Raw genomic sequence first — 24,224 nt, 5'->3', positions numbered from 1 at the left:
ATAAGGAGGGGTTTCTCGAATCTCAAATTCCAAGAGGGCGAAAACGCCACTCAAATATTACAATATTTGTTATTTAAAAAACGGTTAGTCTTTCGGGAAAACGCTTGGACAAGCCTAATTTATTTGTTTCTTTTACATATTTTGAAATTTTTTAAAAAATCATCGCGTGCGTTGTGGCGCGTTGTCGTGTTCATATTGGTGAGCGTTATGTTATTAGTTGTGTGATAGCTAACGATAAAAATGTCGTCCGTAAAAAGTATTTGCTGTTGGAAAACTCACGACTACCAAGGCTCCTTTTTAAAAGAAAAAAAAGAAGAAAAGCTGTTCATGAAGTAAATAAAATGCGCTACGTTTATGGAGAATTTCATCAACTGTATCCTCAACTGCGACAAGATTCTGCAAGATTTTTCGAGTTTTTGAGAATGTCAATTGAAACATTTGACTATATATTAACGAAAATAAAAGATAGACTGCGGAAAAAAATCACTAATTTTAAATCACCAGTTTCTCCAGAAGAAAAACTGTACGTTACGATAAGGTAAGCAATTATGTTTTTTTTGTAATTTAATTATTACACAGGTAATCGCAATATTACAAAATAAATATAAAAAAAATAAAATATTTATTCTCCTTTTTACAAATACTTAATAATACAACAAATAAATTTTAAGTTAAAAAAATCGTAATTCACATTTTTAAGTTTCGTCGAAAGAATCGAGTAAGTAGGTCGTTGACTGTTCGTAGTTCCCTACTGTTGTGTCGCTGGTACCATTATTTGTGCTTACTGGTACATTAATGGAATATACTTGAACATGGTTTAAAGAGACGCCTTGCTTCTTGCGTTTAAGAGCCTCCATAACTACATTTTGAACACTTGTCCGGAGTTCAAGTTTTTCGATCCCATCAAATTCGCCAAAATATGGCAACAAGCTCATTAAAAAATTATAATCAGGATTCTGCACGAGTTCCGAACTTCTATTTTGATCATTCCTTAACAATTCAAGTTTCTGCTGTTCTATTCCTATATATCTATCAATTTCGGACTGATCTGTCATCTTTTTTTTTGGTGTAGATTTTTCGGAATTTGTAGAACAATTGGTAGTTTGCGTGGAAGGCCGTGTATAAGTAGCATTCGAGGTTTGAAATTTTGTCGTAATACTATCTTGCATTAAAGAAGCATCCGGATGCGTCACATCATTATCTAAATATGTATCTTCTACGTCACTATTACTGACTGGATTAACAGGCGCACTCAAATTTCCCTGGGTAGCAGTTGGAGCTATGATACCTTTAATAAACTGCATCATATTAAAAAAAGGCCATTTTCCTTTGTATTCCTGGGCTTCCGAACCAGAACGGCATTTAGGCAAACTTTTCATCTCAATTCGAAACTTGTCCTTTAAATTTTTCCATTTAGCCTTCACCAAACTTTCTAAAAAAAATTGTTGTGGATACAAAAAACAGACAAATTTTCGAAGAATGATTTTTATAGAAATTTTTACATGTTCTATCTCTGCAAGCTAATTTTTATTTTTTTATGTTTTAGGTATCTATCTACGGGACTTTCCTTCATAAATCTTGCCACTACAATAAGAATGGGAGTATCCACCCTAAGTTATATTATACATAACACATGCATTACGATATGGGAAGAATTAGTTGATGAATTTATGCCTACTCCACGTCTAGAACAATTGAGAAATATCGCTGAAGATTACCGAAAAAGATGGAACTTTCCTAACTGCATCGGAGCAATTGATGGAAAACATTGTCAGATAAAATGTCCTTCTGGCAGTGGCTCTACCTACTTTAACTATATGAAATATTTCTCTATTTTATTACAGGGTGTTGCTGATGCTAACAAGAAATTTATTGCAATAGAAGTTGGTGCAAGAGGAAAACAAAGTGATGGGGGAGTATTTGCTTCATCAATATTATTTAATCTTATTGAAAATAACAATTTCAACATACCACCACCCAAAGAACTACCAAACATCAACATTAAAGTACCTCATGTCCTCGTAGGGGATGAAGCATATCCCCTAAAATCGTATTTAATGAGACCATTTCCTAGTAGAAATCTAAATCCCTTAAAAGAAAATTTTAATAAACGGCTATCAAGTGCAAGAAAATGTATAGAATGTACGTTTGGAATATTGAGAGCAAAATGGCGCATATTAGGAAAAGACATTGAAGTACAGCCAGATAAAGCTATTGCAATTATTAAATGTACATGTCCATTGCACAATGTAGTTAGAGAAAGGGATGGAGATAATGATCCTGATTATTTTAATATAGTTACTGATTCTTCTAATAATACAAAAATACAAAACAGTAATTTTTCACCAACTACAGACCATGGGGCACGAAGATCCACAAATGAAGCAAAAGAAATAAGGGACACGTTGGCAAATTATTTTTTAGAGAATTAAAAATATTACTTTGGTATTTTTCAGAAAGATATTACGTTTTTGTTTAACTTATTCACCTATTAAAATTCTTATTAAATTAGCCATATATTATTTCTTTTTTACTTACCTGATACCCCTACTATTTTAGCCACTTCTTCCCAATGTTTTGATGCAATAATCCTATTTTTATAATCTGGATGCCGTTCATTCCAAAGTGCTGGACGTGTTTGAATTTCTGAAATTAATAACTCTCGGTCCAAGTCCATGATCCCCTTTTAAGGCACTCAATTATACTAAAATAAATAAAAATACACGTCCAGTAAAGAAAGCGACGTCGCCCGAAAATTCAAGCAGGTTAAAACCACTAGCGGCGCGATGCGTTGCAAATCACAACGCCGAGCGATCCGTAGCTCCAATGTGAATGCTTCCATTTGAAATATAATGTTAAAATTATTTATGGGTATCGCTAGAGCGGCATCGCGCAACGTTCACCGCTCGAGCGGTGCCAATGTGAACGCACACTTTGTCTTTCGGGAAAACGCTTGGACAAGCCTAATTTATTTGTTTCTTTTACATATTTTGAAATTTTTTAAAAAATCATACAGGGTGTTCCAAAAAGTTGGGTAATTTCTTAACCACGATTCTGCTTAAACTGCTTGACGTAAAAAGCTTATTTTTGGCAAACGGATTTTTCGAAAGTCAAATTCCAACGAGATGAAACTACCCCTCAAATATTACCAAGTTATATAATAATATCGCCATATTGTTTTTTCTCATGCTGACATAAATGTGAGAAAATTTTATCCAGTTTGTATGTTAATGGAAATGCCTGCTTTGCTTTGTCATCACCATTACAAATGATTAATTCGACGCGAACGAAGTCGCTGGGTACACGCTAGTATTATTATATTATTATGTCATGTAAATACTACAATAAGATACTTTTCGTAAATTTCGCAAATTGTAATGTAAATAATACAATAAGATACTTTTTCTGTTAACTCAGAACTATCTAATTCTGCTGAGGAGACCTTTCAAAAGATTTTATTCGACTAAGAGCAAACATGGTGGATTTATCTTCTTTCGTTTACGAATTTCTATGACCACATTTTTCCTCACACCAGCTTATAATTTACTATGGTACCACTTTATATGCTTTATGGTATTGCATCATTACCGAATATAAGCAAGTATACCAGATATGAGCCCAATTGAACGTCTGGAAGTGGTTCTAATACAGATCGCAAGATTTAATCCACACAATAAATGCTTGTAACAAATGAAAATATTTAGAAAATTACAAAATTTGTGATAATCATACTTTAAATATGTGTAAAACTAGATGAAGAACATTCTCCATTTTCTTTTCTGTTATACACTTAAAAAATCCTCTGTGGTCATAACATAGATGGATTTTATTTTTGCTGTTCTAGATATTCAATTTTCTCTCCTTTGTCGCTCCTTTCAGGGTGATTTTAAAAGGATATTATGTGTCATCACATAATATCCTTCTTCTAAAATTAATAAGGTCGAATTATTATATTCTAGCGTGTGACCTTAATGGTAATAGTGCTGTTACACTTGGATGAGACGCAACCAAGTGTTGCTCTTCCACCATCATTATTCAGCACGTAATAAAATGAAAGCCTACACTGTAATACTGCACAAGTTCGTTTCGTTATTAGATGAATATAATTCACTCGCGCCTGGACTTCTTCCTTGAAAAGTTAAGAGCAATCTCGGATGAACACGAGTAACGGTTCCATCAAGACATCGCTATTCGCTATTCTGGAGGAGATATTTTCAGGGAAGTGGAATGCAAGCATGTTGGTGGAGTACTCCTGGTTTTGGGACGAGAGAGCTTAACCTCAGGTTATAAATGGCAAAATACAAGTCATTCAATGGAAAATGTGAAGGTCCATGTTGGGAGTTACACTTAGAGATAAAATACCCAATCATACTATAAGAAATCGAACAGGAGTAAGGAATGCGGTGATATCTATCTTACATCTTAAATGGAACTGGGCAGGACATGTGGCTAGGATGACAGATGGACGGTGGACAAAGAGACTTGTGGAATGGAGACTAAGACACGAAGCCTATAGAAGCAGAGTCGATGGACAGATGATATAAAAAAGTTGCTGGAAATTTGATTCAAGTTTCACAAGAAACGGATGGCTAGAGTTAAGGGAGGCTTTTGTTCAGCAGTGGACAGAATAAGCTAAATGATGATGACAAATGGCAAGTCTCTCTCTCTCTCTGTCTTTATTCCTACAAGAGGAATGTAGTGGTCAGGTGATGTGTGAGGTTTGTCTCCATAAATCCCTGTCATGTGCTTCATGTACAAGCATGTGCAGTGGCTTGTGGGTGATCTTTGATAGCTGGTCTATCCATCGGGAGGGCGAGCGGCCCCTTGGTCTTCTTCCCGGAACCTTGTTCTGTATAATGAGTTTTTCCATACAGTCAGTATCCCTCCTCATAACGTGACCGAAATATTTAAGTATACGTGACTGTATAGAAGTCGAGAGGCGTTCTGTTCTACGCTATTGATTATCGTCCTGAGTTTTATGGATATTTTAATTTATATAATATACATGAATGATCCATGAGTAAGAAGTTTTACTTGAATTTTAGATGTATTAAAAAAATAACACTAGATTACTAGACCCAACTAGACTAGCAATGCTTTAAACATACATGAAAATAAATTACATTGCATGTTCCTGACCGTATTATACCGAATGATCGAAAAAAAGTCGAGTTAGCTTGGAAATGAACATCGATTACATTCCCCATAATTTTACATATAAAATGACAGCGATCTTCATTTCATAGCCATCTCTGACGCAGATTTTTTTTCGATCATACGGTACCTAGAGTAGGAGAACACAACCAGCTTTGCATAAACCGGTACTGAAATCCTTTTATACAGGTTTTTTGATTTTCATAGTATCATGAATCTATTTTTCTGTATCGATTGAAACCGGTCTTTCGGGATCAATTTAAACCGGTCTTCCAGTACTGGTACCAAAACCGGTCTTCCGGTGCCGTTACCGAAACCGGTATACCGGCCTTGTAAAAGACGATACCGATACCGGAATATTTCAAAAATACCGGTCATGGTACACCGGAAGACCTAACATGCCTAGTCTCTATAGTAGCGAAGTTATTATCGAGACTTGGGATCGAGATTTATATTTTTATGTTATTATTCTTATTAGTTCCGAAAGTTTCTTAAAGTGTAGTGAGCAAAAGCCCGGGACTTTACACAATTAAAAATGTCTATTTAGACCAGCTTACGTTCACATGCGTAAAAATAAAGTAAGTTGTCCCATTCTGTAATGAGACACACACACACATAGACATGTTTCTAAATTGCTACAAGAAACATTTACGAGATAAAAGCTACATTTCCGGCCGATTCATTCCACATACGTACGGTACGGCACTATCGCCCCAACGACATGTCCACTGTCCCCTTCTTAACAAGGTGTAAAATTACTTTAATTTCTCTCATCGCGTCCTGCTGTCAATTAGTGGACCATTAAGTGGCCAGTGGACAAGGCGTGGGCGTCGTTAGAAATATACGCCCATGCAGTGTCTGACCAGGTGCATACCTGAATGGATCGAGTGACCACGATGGAAGAAACATTAAACCAATATCAAAATATATTGAAAATATTGCACACAGCTGTTTTCTAAGAAACTATCGGTTTAAGTCAGATAATAAAAAGCTTTGTATCTTTTTTTTTCAGAGAAATAATCCCATAAGATAGATCCAGTTTATAACAACTATTCGGTTGTTGGAGTTATTTGATTTTGGATATAAGTTATAAATTGAATTTCCGATGCATACCACACGATCGAAAAAAAACGGCGTCAGTAGGATGGAATATGGAGATCGATGATGATTTATACGTACAATTATATTATCGTTTATCGTGAATGTCCCACTAATTTAATCTAATAAATAACACAACAATGGAAATAGTAGAAGAATATACAGGGTGTCCCAGAAATGAGTGCAAATATTTTAAGGGGTGGTAGATCTGGTCAAAAGAAACATATTTTCTCTTTACCATTTTTAAAATAAATTGAAAATAACTGAGTTATTTAACTTTAATTGCGACATTTTGAGAGCCGCCGGGGGAAATCGGCAATTTCCCGGATCTTGCCTTGTTCGCCGCCCGCTGTTGCCGCGACTAGAAAGTTTCAAAAACTACTTGCAAAATTCCATAACACTAAGTGGATGATCGCCAGTAGCAATACTTCCCATATTTCCCAAATTAAATTAAAAGAAAAAATAACTTACCATCTAAAAAAGGATATCCCGATAGAAGATCGATATAATTGCAAAGCGTTCTTTTTTTCCATTTTACCAGTCCTAAAACTGCCCCTTAACACTACACTTAACTTCACTACGACTCTTAACAACATTTGAACTTTGATGGTACCTGAGAATCCAAACTTCCAAAATCCCTCAAATGCTGAACCATACTCACAGCTTACAGAGTTTACACTTGATAACGGTAAGTGATCCTTCTGACCGAAATGTTGGGTTAATCAAAATAAATAAAGACAATGGAAGTCCGAAATTCTTTTATTTTCAATATACTCACAAAGGTTCGAGCATTCGTGATCTGCCTATTCGAATACTCTTCGGAATAAAGCCTCTTAGCTTCCGCAGCCCCTTCACCTGCCAGGAGGAAGTATGCAAAATTCACACTTTAGGTAGAGTTTAGAAGCATATCCACCTTCTCTGGATTTGTATAGGCCATCGCGATTTACCGATACCGATACATAATCGTAATCATAGTCACAATTTTAGTCACAATCATAAAAGTTAAAACCATTATTTTAGATACGACCGTTTATACATCGCACTCGTAATCATAAGCATAATTTAATAACCTTGAAGTTCGTAAATTTTAACTTTTTTGATTGTGATTAAGACAAAAATCGGTTAGGGGCATTATTATTTTTCATTTTTATGTTTAATAATTATGATAATTTTGGTGTTTAAAAAATCTGAGTAATAAAATTTAAACAAAAATACACTTCTAAAGTGATTATGAAATAGAAACATAAGAAAATTAGGTTACTTTATCAGCTGTATTTACATTCCAAGTTATGAATGCGACTATGTTGTATAAACGCATATTAAAATTGTGATTGTGACTGTGCTTATGCTTAAGACAAAAATTATGATTATGATTACCACTATGTTGTAGCCCATTAAAATTACTGTGAATTTATAAACATTTAGAATGTGGGTATGGTAGGAAGTGGCAACATTGCATTCTTTCCGAGATTCTCTCTAGGCAAGGTAAACGAATTTCCGGAGAGTGCAGGCACTCAAAAGTTTTTCAAAATTTTCCGGAAAATGTCAACAAAAATGTAAAATTTTCAACATTTTTTTTTCGCAAAAAAAACGTCGTAGGCGTGTTTCTGGGGTTGAACTATACTACCAGTTAAAATATTTGCACTCATTTCTAGGACACCCTGTATAAGTATATATTTGAGACAACTAATACATTAGCTGGGGATCTCTACTACCAGAAATCAACAGAAGAATTAAGTTAGCATGGGGTACTTATGAAAGAAACTCAATCATATTCAAATCTAGAATGCCACTTTATCTAAAGAAGAAAACATTCGACCAATGTGTACTACCAGTCATGACCTATGCATGTGAAACCTGGACATTTAAAACGGACATTATAAGGAATCTGCAAGTCGCACAACACTCAATGGAACGAAATATACTGGGAATAACCAAGAGAGATCGTAAAAGAATAGAGTGGATACGACAAAAGATCCAGGTAATAGATGGCATCAACAGAATTAAATCCCTTAAGTGGCAATGGGCAGTACACCTGGCAAAACGGACGGACAACAGATGGACCACAAAAACTACAGCATGGTACCCACGAGGAATTAAGAGACCTAGAAGAAGACCAAACTTGAGTTGCGACCATGATGTCCCAACTAAAAAGGTCATGGGCCCTACTACAAAAAAATTATTTAAATATGTGAGGGAGAGGCTATACCATAATTGGACATGGTTGAATAAGCTGAAAATTATGATGATGATGATAAGAAATTATCTTATTGTGAGTACCAGAATAAAGTGAATTTTTGACAAGGATTGGCCCCATATTAATTTAAAAATTGTTGTCAATTTTACTGTTGTAGTTAATTTTGTTGTAGAACTAACAAGTTAATACTAAAATGATGGTCAGATCCATATTAATAAAGAATCCATATATTTCCAATGCTTAATTTTACAAAACAGGGTTGAATCTGTGAATTATAATAATGGTGGGTATGTACGGTAGGTGTAAGTTTGAGGAATTCTGCTCTACACTCTGCTAAAACTTTTCCTTTAACATTGATAGTATTATTATCACTGTTATCAAGGTAAGCTATCAGAAATGATACACTGTAAAAAAGCAGCAGAGGGAACTCATATTTCTCAGGGAGTGAATTTTTTGAGTGAAATAATTGAGTACATTTTCATCTAAAATAGAGTAAATTCATCATTTTACTCAAATATGATCTCTATTTAATCAATAGCGATTGAATAAGCTCATGTTTGAGTTATAACCCCTATCTTTGAGCAATGGAATAGAAAAATTAACTTAAAAACTCATGTTATAGTTTAACGCAATAAAAATTTGAGGGAAATCTCCCAGTTTAGAGTATTTTTCTCACTCTATTTTTCTCATAGTTTCTTCGATACCGAATAAGCTATTCCCCTTTTCCTCAGTTTTTAATTATCTGTTCGAGTCGTAGGTTGTCTTGTCCCTTCGAAGGTGCCAATAAGGTCACAAGCCCATAGTGTGTGTAAAGTGTGATGTAAAGTGTGAATGTGGCCGCGTAGCGGGGTGAAGCGAATACAAACTCATATAACTCCTATATACTTTTTATGTTAAGAACATTTTTTTCACATCGCAGAAATCTGCCCAACATAGTATATATTCAAATTCGACTGCGTCTACCCATTGCCGCAATCCTCGGATGTTTCCTTGACTAATTAGCGTAGTGAAAATCTAGTTACTTTCCCTCAATCTGGAACTGGGAACTGGAACATTTGGCAGAATAACATTTTTTTTTTAATTTTCAGGAGGAAAAGTATCTGGATTTTCCGAGGTATTTTCGTTTTTAAAAATTAGTTTAGAATTTAGAAATATTCGAGAATGTTGGTAGCTGAGCTGACGACTGCTCTTAATAAACCGGATTTTTCCGATGTTGTGCAACTTTTCTAGACGTCTAGCTTAAAAAGTTCCTGTATTTTTTCCAAAAAGAGTTGAAAACTTTTTAAAATGTTTTGATATTATAATAATGATGTTATATTTGGGTTTGGTTTGGACCAAGTCCTAAACTGAAACCATGAATGTCCTAAACCAAGACCATGTCCTAAACTGAAACTTACCTTTGAAAGGCACCTGCCCACCTGTTATAAAATAACAAGTTAGCTTACAAATAGCTTTTAAAAAAATCATTTAGAATAAATATATTTCTCAATACTGAGTGAAATTAATACTCAGATATGAGTACTAATTGAGTTAAGTGTAACACAAATTTGAGTAAAAGTCACTCAGTAAAAGGTGTACTTGAACCCAACACTTAATGAGTTCACTCATTTTAAAGTGAATAAATTATCAAAATCGATCAAAATCCTACTCAAGGTAAACCATAATGAGTAAAAAAGGAGTCTTTCGTCCAATCTCGATTGAGTGAACACTCAGTGCTTTTCACTCTAAGAATTGATGATTCACTCAGTTCTGTAGAGTGGAAATTTCACTCAATCGGGTGTGGACAGAAATTGAGAAAGTATTGAGTGATATCTGAGTGAAATTTCATTCATTTTTTTTACAGTGTACAGAGTCATTCAAAACTATGTTTTCTAAACTAAATTATTAACAGATTGTAAATTCCAGTTTGAAAAGAATAATGCAATTATTCTTGCAAAATTAAGTTCAACATAGTTTACATCAAGACTCGGTCTGTAAATGCCAGTTATATGCAAACATGAATGAAACGATTTAAATTGATTTATTACACTTTTTCCTCTACATTTTTTGCTGTTACGCAGCGTACCCGGTAGACCGGTACGTGTTTGCGTTCGTACACGCTCCAGTCCGACCACTTTGTTCAATCGACGGTACCGGATACAGGACTTCCGATTTAGATTTTTACGACCGCCAGGTAACAATGGCGGTTCCGTTTTTACTCGACATCTGTTTATTGTAAAACGACGACGTCTTAACAATTCCATGGTTGGGGCTGGTAGAGGCGGAAAAAGGAAAGAAGGTCGACGATGCCGGCCGGCGAAAATAAGCTTAATCCTTTTCAGGAGGGATTTCGCCTATTTGCGTCTATAAAGTCGACGAATATCCGTCGAATTAAGACGCTTTTGTTGCTCGGAAATGTTGTTTATTTAGGTTTTAGTGCATCTGGGAAAAAGCCAAAAAAGATTAATCTGACGGAGTACAAAACCTGCTTCTTTTGTATGACAAAAATAAGTCAATATAATTAATATAAAGTCGTTTGATCTAGTGCCCTCTAGGCATGTCCAGTTTTTTTGCATTTTGCTTTTATTTATTGCACTAGTTTTTTAAACTAATTTAATCTTTGGATTGGCCTGTTATGATAGTTACCTTAATTGTAACCATATACCATACACTATCCTGGTTAGCGAAACCTTGGGTCCGTTTCCATTTGAAAGTGAAATGTTTCCCGAGAAATTTTTGACCAAATTTAAAGTGTTATATTTTTGTTATTTTTAGCCCTATTTTCATGAATTTTTTAGCAAGCTGTATAATTATATCAACTTTAATTCGTTAACTCAGTTTTTTATAAACTTTAGTATTTGGTAAATTATACAGGGTTAATCGAGGGGTTGTTTTTTACCTTAACTTTAAAACACCCTGTGCAATAATTTCGGGTGTAAATTTTCCTAAAATATAATTTTACGTTCAGAACCATGTCATCTAAGCATTTTGTTTTTTGGATCATGTCAATGCATACCTTGGTTAATTTTTAAGAGCGAAATAAACTGGCCACCAACAATTTGTAATTTTTTCAATTATCATTTATTTTTGAAGTTATTTTTCAATATTACAAGGCCGCTTTGGTGATTATTGTGAACTATATACTACATGATACTACTATGAACTGCCCATCATGTTCGACGTTTGGGAAATGCTTGGCAGGAGGGTTGGAGTTCGCGAAGCGGTACCAGCTTCGTTAAATAAACTCCGCTTGGTTCTTAAAGAAGAATAAGAAAGCAATAATATGTATCCTCAATGACAATGACAGTATGAACGGACGTATAGAGGCAGTTATACCAGTTTCTGTTTGTATACTTGAGTATTGTAGATTTTTTTTTAATATCGTTAGTTCTGTTATCTTTATTAATGTTTATTAAAACCAGGACTGTATCATTAGTCTTTAACGCTTTTTTTCATTTAGAATGGAATATCCAATGCAGCGTAATATGACGTTATGGCAATATTCACCAAAACCATCTCGTCATATTAAAAAATTACATCAAAAAGTAATGATAATCGAAAAAATTGAAAATTGATCGTAATCAGTTCATTTCGTTTTTAAAAATCAACCAAGGCACGTATTGACATGATCCAAAAAACAAAATGCTCATAAGACATGGTTCTGACCATAAAATTATAGTTTAGGAAAATTTACACACGAAATTATTGCACAGGGTGTTTTAAAGTTAGGGTAAAAAAACAACCCCTCGATTAACCCTGTATAATATGCCAAATACTAAAGTTTATAAAAAACTTAGTTTACGAATTAAAGTTGATATAATTATATACAGTTTGCTAAAAAAATCATAAAAATAGTATGTTTTTAAGATTTTTTTTTATATGAACATGAGGTCTAAAGTAATTATTCCGTTATACAGGGTATGAAAAATTAAAAAAAATAGAATTTCTTGCAATATATGTACGAAACTATTTAAGAAATGTTATTCAAATTTTTGGTATGTGGTGTCCAAGTATAAAATCAGTTTTTTTTTCATTTTCTGTTGTTTTTCTATTTGAACCAGTGGTGTCCATATGAATACACCCCCTGGATTGTTTGATTAAAATAAATAACCACTGCTGTTTTATGAAAATAGGTATATTTTCGTAATTGTCCATCCTTTTTAAACAATTTTGGTCTCATCAGTTCTATGTTCATCATAAATATCAAGATTCAATTTTCTTTCAATAAAAACCACGATTGTTTGGACCAAGATATTGCTTTTGTTATGTGAATTTTAACATCTATTATCTGATTGCGGAAACAATTTCAACCCGAGTAATACGAGTATCTCTAACAATCGGTCTTAGGTGTACTTCCGTCTTAGGGCAGTGGCTGTTAATCAAGTTGCAGGGATAAAAAACATATCATTTTCATTCATTCATTCATTTCCTTTTGTTTAGTATAGAAGAATGAACCGTAATACCAACGGTAATACACAGGTAAAATAATTATTCATTGTTTTTAAACTTCTTTAAATTTAATACGCCAATTCAATTCGTTTTTTATACCGAATAGTTAAAATCCACCATATATTATATTAGAATTTAATTTTAAATTTAACACAATAATTGCATTTTAAAATAATTGGGAAATTAATTTTAAATCCTCCCTACTCTGTGTTCCGGAATGTTGACACATTTTAGATTTGCGAAAATCACCCTTTTTTAAATAGTCTTTATGGTCTTTAATTTCCACATTTAATTTAAGAATTTAGATTTAATAACTATTTTATTTTGTAAATTTTCTTCTAGTGGCACTTCTTATTAGAGTGGAAGTTCTAAGAAATGGGAAATGTTTTGAAAAAGAGATGTACTTAAAATTAAAACATTCAGATTTGAATCTAAAAACTCGTTTAGTAGGAAAAATCCAAAAAATACTACTAAACATCTCGTATATATGAATTCGAAGTTATTATTTACCTATTGAAATAAGTTATCGTTGTTGGTTTTGACAGGTATTTGGAGCGGAGGTAGTAAAAAAAGAATTTCAAATCGGATATCCGGCAGATAATGTGCAGAGGCACGAAAATAGATATACCGAAATGACTGACTCACTAAAATAACACCACTCCACACGCTCATAATATACACACACAGGGGACCAAAAAGGGATGGTTAAGTGTTTTCGGAACTTATTAACTGCTAATTAAATTAGTTTGTGGAAATTAACAAAATGACTTAGGCATTCGCTCCTGGTATCATCTACATATGATATTAAGGTTAATATATATTTTTTTGTACTTCTAAACATTTGATTTTATTTGTATAATAATTGTAATAAAATCTGAAAAAAAATGATCAAAAATATATCAGATTAAAAATTTGTTATTTCTTAGAATAAAACAATAGTTTTTGATGCAGTGAATTTAGGTAGGTATGTACAGAGTGGTGCCTCTCAAACTCAAACGACGTGGAGGATCCAAGGAGAACGACAATTTAAAGAAATATAGAGTGTTCCCTATGTGTGCCCCCCCTCCCCCATCAAATAATAAATATCTACCGACAACTGACACTAAATCATAAAAATGAAAATATCCAGAAAAATCTTTGTCTGAGGGGTAGGCAACCTTAATAGTATTTGAAGAGACATGAATTCTCCATTTAATATTAGGATAACATACTGGGTGTTCCATTTAAAATAAAAAAGTATCTTGCTTTTAGAAGTGACCAATGCAATGTTCAATATTAATTTCGTCTCACCTTGTATAAATTTTTACAAATTTTCATTCTTTCATTTTTAACAAATTTTTAATTAGGCTTAATATACAATGGTTATTTTAACTAAACATCATGATATACAGGGTAAATTACAATTTAGTACCTAGCTGTTATTGAAATTTATATTTTATTCTTCATTTTCACAAAATGTGAAATATGTCAAAAACCTTACATTTTAGTCATATTATGCTTCTGTAATGAAACTCACCTTTATTTTTTTTTAGAATCCGAAAATCAATTAATATATAGGGTGTTTGGTGTGGTTGTAGTGTGTAGTGTGTTAATATCTACATACACATATTTGAGTTTTGTTCAGATTTACCTAATATCTAATAATATGTTATATTAGAAACATGTGTTTGGTTTGCATATATACTGTTTGTGTTACCCACATATTAGTTTATTTGTATCAGTTGAGTTCAATTCAAATATAATAATTTATTATTTACCCGATAAAAAATTTATTCAATGTTAATTAAATAGTATACTTTTTAGTATAATTAAAATTAATTATACCAAAAAGAAATAAATATAACAATATCTAGAAATAGACTAGAGATATCTAAAATAAACAAAATAATTCAAAATGCGAAGATTTTTATTAATAATTAAACAAAAAAAAAGAAAAAAAAATAGAATTAAAAAATACAAAAAAAGAATTGCATCGGCCGGGAATCGAACCCGGGCCGCCCGCGTGGCAGGCGAGCATTCTACCACTGAACCACCGATGCTTATAACAGAATTTGCTAAAATTATGATACCAGACAGAGATTTGTAATACATGCTTAGAAAGTTAGAAACTGTAAATGATTATTATTACTAGGCACTTAGACACTAATTTTTTTAGTTACATAATTTAAATGAATTTAATAGAGTAATTAAAATAGCCAACATATTATAAATTAATACTGTCTTATAGTAACAACTTTTTTTATTTAATTACCCAATTAGAATTTTTATATTTTTCAGCTTTCATTCAGAATCAGAAAACTTGCTGATAACTTCGCTTAATTAGAATTTGTTTATACAATAATCATAGACAAAGTAATAATGTAGATATAAAAAATTGTAAGTATCTACAGGTATAGTGTACAGGCTGTGGTACAGGGTGGGTCAAATTGAACGCTTTTAAAGGGAAACGCCCTTTTCTATAGGAGATAGATGAAAACTAATATATGTCTGGAGCTCAATTTTTATCAAAAACATGATGTTGAAAACCGCACATGTATATCTGATACGGTTTCGGAGTTACGGGGTAAAAAATGTGCATTTGTAACAAATCGCTGTAACTTTTGTGCTATAGAAAATTTTTTATTTTTATGAAAACGTTTCCAAAGCACCTTTTAATTTAATGATTTAAGTATAGTTTTTTTGCCAATGATTTAAAAATATACAGGGTGTCCCATATAAAACATCAAATTTTCTGTTGATAATTCTTAAATTATTAATTTTAAAAAAGTATATGGTTTCAGTATACCATTAAAGTCTACGTAAAAAGGTGCTTTGGAAATGGTTTTCATAAATATACAAAATTTTCCATAGCAAAAAAGTTACAGCGATTTGTTAAAGACGCACATAATAACACCTCGTAACTCCAGAACAGTAACAAATATCGATGTGCGGTTTTCACCATTATGTTTTTGATAACAATTGTGCTCCAGACACCGTTAGTTTTTCGTCTATAGAAAATTTTCCCTTTAAAAGCCTTCAATTTGGCCCACCCTGTACAATATAATCGAAAAAGAGGCGCGATCGTCAGCGATGGCTACGAAATGAAGATCACTATTATTTTATACCAAATTACAAATTTTATTTGACACTTGTCAAAAGTTAAAATAAAAAAAGTAGCCGCGGCAACATTGCGACGTCCATTCTTCAAATATTTTGACGACGCTCACGATAATTTTTATTAATTTTCCTATAGATATATCACTAAATTCAACTGAGTTTAGTGCGAATATTCCATTTCCCGCATTTTCCTGTTTTCTTTAATACCCACTTTAAGGTAATAAAATATGTACAGCGTGGGTCAAATTCGACGCTTTTAAATGGAAACACCCTTTTCTATAGGAGATAGGCGAAAACTAATATCGGTGTCTGGAGCTGAATTTTCATCAAAAACATGATGGTGAAAACCGCACATCAATATCTGTTACCCTCTCAGAGTTACGGGGTGTTTTTCAAAAATGTGCATTTTTAACAAATCGCTGTAACTTTTTTGCTATGGAAAATTTTGTATTTCTATGAAAACATTTCCAAAGCATCTGTTTACGTAGAATTTAATGGTTTAAGTATATTTTTTTAAATTACTAATTTAAGAGTTATCAACAGAAAAATTTATTTTTTATTTGGGATACCCTTTATATTTTTAATTAACTGAAAAGAATTTAAAATTACCTTTTCAAAAATATAGCACACTTGATATTTTGCTTTAATCCCCTTCGAAATACAGAATTTTTAAAAGTTCTCTAGTTTTAACTAGTAGGCTTTGGACCACTTATTGATGGTATGCCCTTAATGGAACTCGAAAACATATTTTCCAGCAAGACGACGCACCGCCTCTGAACGCTGAAGTTATCAGCAAATTTTTGCAGCCAATTTCAAGAATAATTGAAAGCTAACCAAGATCCCAGCCGTTGGCCGTCGAAGCCGCCTGACTTAATGCCCATGGATCTAATCCTATGGATATATTTGCGGAAGAATAAAGGTTCCTTATTCTTCCGTATAATCTAGACAAGAATTATAACTACTTAGCAGTTATGAGAGGGTATCTTTTACCCCAACTGAATTAATGAATTCCGCGGGAAATGTTCAAAAACTGCCCCGTCTGTCCATAACAGAAGACGGTCGATACGTCGAACACCTGTAGCAAAATTTCATGTCTTGGTTTGCTATTTATTTTTATTAATCTTATTGTTATTAGATATAGTTTAAATGTGTTGATGTTAGTTAAATATATTTTAAATTGTTATAAAACTCTGCATCTCTCATAGCAAATATTATTTTAGTTTTACAGCCATTTTAGCATTACAGCCGGTGCCGTTCAAAGCCTACTTATTTTTTAAAGCGGGCGAATTTTTATATACTCTATATCTCGAAGAGGAATCAAGCAAAATATCAAGTGTGTTATATTTTTGGAAAGGTAATTTTAAATTCTTTTCAATAAATTAAAAATATACAGGGTGTCCCATTTTCAATTTTCAATCAAATTTTCTGTTGATAATTCTTAAATTATTAATTTTAAAAAAAATATACTTAAACCATTAAATTCTACGTAAAAAGGTGCTTTGGAAATGTTTTCATAAAAATACAAAATTTTCTATAGCAAAAAAGTCACAGCGATTTGTTAAAAATGCATATTTTTGAAAAACACCTCGTAACTCCGAAACGGTAACAGATATCGATATGCGGGTTTCACCATCATGTTTTTGACAAAATTTGAGCTCCAGACACCGATATTAGTTTTTGTCTATCTCCTATAGAAAAGGGTGTTTCCATTTAAAAGCGTCGAATTTGACCCACCCTGTACATTGAAGTTTATTAACAAAATGTTTTAAAAGATGGTGTCGATGTAAATTGACTAATTAACCTTTGGTGGACGCAAATTGTATATCTATTATAGCCATTTCCGGCTTACTTTGACAATTATGTATAGGTACATTATGTACATATGGCAATTACCATATTCAGCAAACGCATACAGTTTTACTCGGATAACAATAAGCAAGTGTTCAGGTATTACTGATTTTTCGATTAACCAGTTTACGTCATCAGTTTGTTATATTGTTATCGCGGATGTACGATATTGAAATAGCTGGTCAAACAAACTAAATGTGATTTTCAAAAACAATAATAATTCAACATCCCAACAAGATCGAAAGAAATGTTATACCTACTTAGAACAGCAATTTTTGATTATTAGCGAGAAATAAGCTTCATTCAGAACCTCCCAATTAGTGGAATAAATTAGTGGTTTCAGTTACACTTTATACTTTTTTAGTTAAAACACAATTAAAATTAATGAAATATCCTAGCAACAGCTTGCCGTAGTCTGTTGTATCCATAGAGAAAGCATAATATTTAGCTTTTGAAACAATAAACTTTTGATTTCTAACCAAAATTTTTCTTGACGGGTGATAATCAAAGGCCAAAATGACATTCCTCGCAAATTTTGAAGTATAATTAGTGGAAAAGTCAAGTTTGTTAACTTTTTCCAATAATTGAAAATTACTACCACTAATTATAACGTTCTGAATACTTACATTAAAATTAGGTGAACAAACTTCTACGGCTAATAACTACTAATTTATTCCACTGATTTCGAGGTTCTGAATGAAGCTATAACCTTCATTTAGAATTTAGAACCTCCCAATTAGTGGAATAAATTAGTGGTTCTGAATGAAGCTATTATAAACTTAGGCGTTTTTGAGGATATTTTGATACATTTCGAGGACACTAAGCATAGGTACTATAGTCTATAAAATGAATAACTTTGAATTTTGACCGTTATTTTTTACCAACATGGCAAATATAAAATCCCTCTGTCAAAAAAGTTACTGATATTCTTTAAATTGAGTGCCTGAGCGAATCAGAGAGGTAACTCTCGTGAAATAGAAAAGGAAAATAATAAAACAAGTGACAGTTCTTCCCCTTCTTGCAAAAATCAACACGAAATGTGATAATTGTCAAAAGTAAAATGTTATCAGCTTTTGACGTTTCTAAATATCAGACCAATGCCGTCTCTAATAGAACAGCCTTGGAGCGAGATTTATGATGTCACGCTAGTTAGATACTACGGATTAATAAATATGTTGTAGAATACATGGAAAAAAATATTATTCCTCGTATTTTTAGTTTGTATTTTAAAAATGACATAGTTTACATGAAATATACATAATATACAGTTAATAAATACAATATATATATACCTATTTATGGTATTAAATACTTTGGCAAATAAACTATGAACCATACAAATGCAGCAAATGTATTACAATATATAAATAATGAATAGGTACATAAGATAATGGGTAAAATGTAAAATATATTTTAAATTTTGGGGTTTGAAAATCGATCTAATTTAAAAAAAACATTCAATATCTACTAATAGTGATGTATTATTATTTGCATTCCCAAAATTTATGTGTATATTTTGCACGTATCAATGTTCGAAAAATTATATTTGCAAACAATACAATATCATAGAAAAAAAGGCGTCAGTGTTGGCTATGAGATAATTTTTTTTTATTTTTTTTATATTAGAGACATTGCGTCAGCATGGCCGCAAGTTACTAACCTAATAAAATTAACACTAGAAAAGCCCGCGGGATCTGTCAAATTCAAAGTTATTCGTTTCACAGACTATATATAACCGTAGTTGTGTAGACAACACAACTATTTGCATATTACATTTGACAATGATAAAATCATAGAATGACAACTTAAGGTATGATGACATTTGACTGGTTTTGCATTGTGACCTATTCAGTTTTAATTTAAAAATAGATGCATTTTTTTAAATTCTGTACTTAAAATCGGCTGTCCAAAATTGTTCAAATTTAGCTGCGACCTTTAAAAAACGACCTCATTCACGACTTAGCTGTAAAATTAATAGGGGAACCAATATTTAAACAGTTCAAAATTTGCCTGGGATATCCTACGTTTCCAACGACAATGCACCACCCGGTATGTATTTACTGCATAATTTCTGTAATAAAAAGTTTGTTTTATTATATGCGTTTTTTTCAATAAACGTAACCCCGTCTAGAACGAGGCCACTACTGGATTTTTAAATATTTACCACTGATGTATAATAAAAAAAATATTGTAAATGGATTTTATTAAAACTATAGTTATCATGAGAAAAGTAATTAAAATTAATTAAGTTAGAAGAGCAAACCGCTCAAGTCCTTCTAAACACTCAATTTTGTAAAGAAAGCTTAAATAGCGCTTAATATCTGGAAACTGAAATCTTTATGCTGCATCTTTTTCGCTGGTAAGTTAGTAGATCTTCTTTTGCCAGTCAGTTTTAAAATTCTTTCTGAAATACTGCAGTTAGAAACCTTAAACTATTTTGTAAAAAAAACGAAGTCTATTCTGATTTAGCTAAAATTCCACTTTTTTCAAATATCAAAATATTGAGTGTCAAGTACAAGTTACAAATCATAAACTATTATCTTTGAAATACTAACAGGATTATTAAAAACGTTTTTATTAAATACAGTAGACCTAAATTGGGATCCGTTCGACTTTACGGACACAAGAATTTAAAAAAAATTGTCCTGAAAAGTACGTGTTTTAGTAGGTAATTTAAGCCAAAAAAATTTGCGGATTATCCAGTAAATTTTAAAATATTGAAATAAAATGATGGTACTATTTGATGCTGCGGAGGAATTTTGACAGATGGCACAAACATATGATGGCATTATGGAGTCTAAAAGGAGGAGGCGAATCGAACGCAAAAATTTTGGGCCCAGATTTCTGATCTAAGTGAAGTTCGAAAATCGCCGTTAGGGGCGCATGTGATGATAGTGAGACTAAAAATACACAACTTCTTATGGCAAGAATAACTATTTTGTTATAAATTATAGAGCCAAGTTAATATTTGGGCATATTTTTACCAGAGTTAGCTTTTAGAAACGTGTTTTATTATATTAGTATATAATTAGGAACATAAATACATAACTTTTATTTTGATTAATTGACTAACTCCAAGTAGCTAAATTTAATAAATGTAATATACACCTGAATATACAATAAAGAAATTATCTACTAATAGTAAAATATCATAAAATACATCACTACTGCGAAGTATTTTGTCTGGGAAACTGCTCTTTGCCAATGCTGTAGCAAGTTAGGATGTCTTTCTTCTTTGTCGATGCTAGGATCCTAGTCATCCTAGTAAAAGAGATATACCTTATTTTTAAATAAATTTAAAAAAATATTTTTCCCTATTCGAGGTAGCTGTTATTTTGAAACTACACTTTTGAAGTGTAAACAATGTTTAATATTCACTTTCTATAATATTCAAACAATATTTAAGAGCAATGGTTGTTAATATATATTATTAATACCTACTTATTTAATAACAGGTAATTTAAACACCTAGTAGCACATATATAATAACATGTTAGTAGGTATTAAAGTATTAAATTATTATCATTTTAGGCTCTCTAGGTTATGTCATGCAGATGTTCGATTTTGGGCTATATTCTCTATTAATATGATTTTTAAATAAATCTGTACACTGATAGTATATAATTTTAATGTTTTCCTTAACATCTATCATATTTTTTTTTAAAGAAATAATCATATAACTTACATTAGGAGCTTTGAAAAGTTGTGGGTTATTTTTCTTTCTTCGCTTTTTTTCTCATTGAAATATCCACTTCTACTGCTAAAAATTCAACAAATTAACTATAATTTTAGCAAAAACAAACTTAAACCGTATAATAACAATGAAAATATAGTATCACTATCGATCGCAGTGCCTCTACTGTCAAACCGAGGAACCTGTTTAAAAGTGGGGACCAGGCGGATGAAACTGCCATTTGAATTTTGGAAACACGGCGGGGTTTCTGCCAGTAGAGGGATAGATGGCGCTGCGTAGAAATTTCATCTAAAGTCCCTAGATATTCATCTAGGGACTTTAATTTCATCGTGATTTTATCAAGTCATCCACAGAGTATAGTTTAATTAACAATTCGTTTGATTCTCTGTGGAGTAATTGGAGTAGTTGGAGTAGTTGAAAAATATAAATATTTATATAAAATGTTGATAATTTAACAGTGATGTGCTTTGTTATCCTATGAATAAACATTGATATGAAGTTGCTTTCGCCAGAAACAATTATAATTAAATAATTTAATAAAAATTTAATTTCTAAGTGACCCGGATCAGTTAGATGGTATTAACCTGTGCGACGTTGCCGCTATTTTTCGCCAATTTTTCACGTGCCGGTCGCCGGAGGAACGGCTCCTACGGTGGCGCCATCACGGTGAAAACAAATGAATTATTTTAAAATCTGTGTTTAAAATCAAATCATTGAAAGCACTCAGACTCGTATTAAAATATAAAAAACACAGCTTAACCCCCTCACCATAGAAAACCTTAACCCCCCTCACCATAGAAAACCTAACCAAAGCAACCCAAATCCTAACCAATCTAATAATATTTTTGCAAAAGCAGAGTTAATTATTAAAATTTAAAAACTACAGCGTAACCCCCTCCGCAAAGAAAAGCTAACCAAAGCAACCCAAATGCTAACCAATCTAATAATATTTTTGCAAAATCACAGTTAATTATTAAAATTTAAAAACCACAGCTTAACACCCTCCGCAAAGAAAAGCAACCAAAGCAACCCAAATGCTGATCAATCTAATATTTTTTGCAAAATCACAGTTAATTATTAAAATATAAAAACCACAGCTTAACACCCTCCACAAAGAAACGCTAACCAAAGCAACCCAAATCCTAACCAATCTAATAATATTTTTTGCAAAATCACAGTTAATTATTAAAATATAAAAACCACAGCTTAACACCCTCCACAAAGAAAAGCTATCCAAAAATTCAAAACCACAGAACCCCTAAAAGAATATCTAACATAACCTCACTTCAGTAGAAAATTATATAAAATAATTATATTGACAACGTCGCAAATAGCATGCGAAGGCCGTCGATCAACTGTCAATCAAAAAGTCAATGGTTGCTAGCTCGGAATATTGTAAATACATGTATTTTCTTAATTTTTACGCTTACAAAGAGGTTTTATTGAATTTTTATGCTAAAAACTAGGTCAATCCACATCTATATAATGTAGTAAAGTGCTAATATTCGATGTTTCTACCTAATCTGTATGGAAAATTTAACGTTTTTAGTGTCCGTAATATGGACTGGAACCCTAAATTGATTTCCTCTAAAATTGCTCGTCACATTTTTTCTATAATATTTTTTATTATAAGATAATATAGATATAATACATAATCAAAAGGAAGCCAATCCTATAAAAAATCCTCCTAAAAATCCGGATGTCATTGAGGAACTTCTCGAAGCAAATTTAATCAGATTATCGAACCATTGAGACAGAAATCCTATCGTTTCATCGGACGGATGGGTATTTCTAACTTCTTTTTCTTTCTCAGATGTGTCCGGATTTATCGTGACATAACCTTTTTCTCTTGCATATTGTAGTAAAATAAGGCCGCCGCCGAGAACGACTGCCAAAGCTCGTCCAATTTTCATTGTAAACACTCCCAAAATCCATCCTGAAGTCGAGGCGATAAGAATTTGCTGATTGGAAGGTAATTTCCTGATTCCATTGTAAAAATCTTCGACGTATTTGTTTGCGCTGAACAAATCCGACTCTCGAAGTCTATTTTCTTCCTTATTGACTTTGTTCTTCTCTGATTTACTTAAGGATGTCATATCGAGCGGATTCAATCATGTACAATGTGTTTCGATAAAGGTCTCTTATCTATTACACTGAAATTTATTGACATTTCGTTGACAAATATTGGGTTAGTTTTATGTTATCGGTATTGTCGTTTCTGATTTTTACTTATTTTGTCACACGACTCGTACAAGTTTATAAAAATTCATGTATTTACATATTATAATAGATGGTTATTTTCTTTTATCTATGCATATTATTTAGTTATATGTCCGTGTGTTGCATTGTCGATCTAAACATTAAGAAATGTCATTAAAACAAAGATGAATAAAAGTATCCCATTTTATTTTGGAGGAAAACTTTCGAAGAACTCATGAAAATGAAGTAAATTGTTCAATTTGAATAGTTTCCACGAATGCCTACCTATTTTACTTATGAAAAATAAATTTACATTTTATTGTTAATCTTTCGTTTTTAATATATGATTATTATTTAAATATTTTCATAGCTAAAAAGGAACTTTGTAGAAACTAGCCAAAAAGGAGATTTTGCTTTATTTTATTGTTAGTGTGTTTTTAGGTAAGTTTTTCCCTAAAACAAAATTAATGTGTCATGTAATAACAAAGATTAATTATGAGAAGCAAATTT

At 32.1% G+C, this 24,224-nt stretch overlaps 4 protein-coding genes and 1 non-coding gene across 9 annotated transcripts in view; 1 reads left to right on the top strand and 4 right to left on the bottom strand.

Moving 5' to 3' along the window:
* The window catches only part of LOC115880832 (E3 ubiquitin-protein ligase HECW2), a 261,880-nt gene that overhangs the window by 140,375 nt on the left and 97,281 nt on the right, over positions 1 to 24,224 (bottom strand). The window lies entirely within an intron of this gene.
* On the top strand, positions 264 to 2,530 carry LOC115880834 (protein ALP1-like). Of its 2 annotated transcripts, XM_030898143.1 has the most exons (3): positions 264 to 538; positions 1,547 to 1,782; positions 1,845 to 2,530. In XM_030898143.1, the coding sequence occupies exons 1-3, from the start codon at positions 342 to 344 to the stop codon at positions 1,853 to 1,855; spliced, it is 444 nt and encodes a 147-aa protein (XP_030754003.1). In that variant the 5' UTR covers positions 264 to 341; the 3' UTR covers positions 1,856 to 2,530. The 2 variants fall into 2 exon arrangements, with proteins under 2 accessions (XP_030754003.1, XP_030754002.1); XM_030898142.1 differs by having other exon boundaries at positions 1,547 to 2,530.
* On the bottom strand, positions 638 to 2,886 carry LOC115880835 (transcription factor Adf-1-like). The gene is made up of 2 exons (XM_030898144.1): positions 2,539 to 2,886; positions 638 to 1,432 (listed from the first exon to the last, which is right to left on the bottom strand). The coding sequence occupies exons 1-2, from the start codon at positions 2,675 to 2,677 to the stop codon at positions 696 to 698; spliced, it is 876 nt and encodes a 291-aa protein (XP_030754004.1). The 5' UTR covers positions 2,678 to 2,886; the 3' UTR covers positions 638 to 695.
* Positions 14,846 to 14,916, bottom strand: Trnag-gcc. The gene has a single exon. It is a non-coding gene; the product is annotated as a tRNA-Gly (tRNA).
* Positions 23,121 to 23,715, bottom strand: LOC115880837 (FUN14 domain-containing protein 1-like). The gene has a single exon (XM_030898146.1). The coding sequence runs from the start codon at positions 23,609 to 23,611 to the stop codon at positions 23,171 to 23,173; it is 441 nt and encodes a 146-aa protein (XP_030754006.1). The 5' UTR covers positions 23,612 to 23,715; the 3' UTR covers positions 23,121 to 23,170.

This window comes from Sitophilus oryzae, unplaced genomic scaffold, assembly GCF_002938485.1.
Source record: "Sitophilus oryzae breed Bouriz unplaced genomic scaffold, Soryzae_2.0 scaffold_165_pilon_pilon, whole genome shotgun sequence".
Lineage (NCBI taxonomy): Eukaryota > Metazoa > Arthropoda > Insecta > Coleoptera > Curculionidae > Sitophilus > Sitophilus oryzae.
The sequence above is the reverse complement of the archived record's forward strand: the minus strand, read 5'-3'. Positions and strand labels throughout refer to the sequence as shown.

Excerpts from the sequence above, each read along its gene's own strand:
- LOC115880834 (XM_030898142.1), top strand. The coding sequence starts at position 342 with ATGCGCTACGTTTATGGAGAATTTCATCAACTGTATCCTCAACTGCGA. Across the intron at positions 539-1,546 it reads AAACTGTACGTTACGATAAG|GTATCTATCTACGGGACTTT; the intron begins GTAAGCAATTAT and ends TTTATGTTTTAG.
- LOC115880835 (XM_030898144.1), bottom strand. The coding sequence starts at position 2,677 with ATGGACTTGGACCGAGAGTTATTAATTTCAGAAATTCAAACACGTCCA. Across the intron at positions 1,433-2,538 it reads TAAAATAGTAGGGGTATCAG|AAAGTTTGGTGAAGGCTAAA; the intron begins GTAAGTAAAAAA and ends AATTTTTTTTAG.
- LOC115880837 (XM_030898146.1), bottom strand. The coding sequence starts at position 23,611 with ATGACATCCTTAAGTAAATCAGAGAAGAACAAAGTCAATAAGGAAGAA.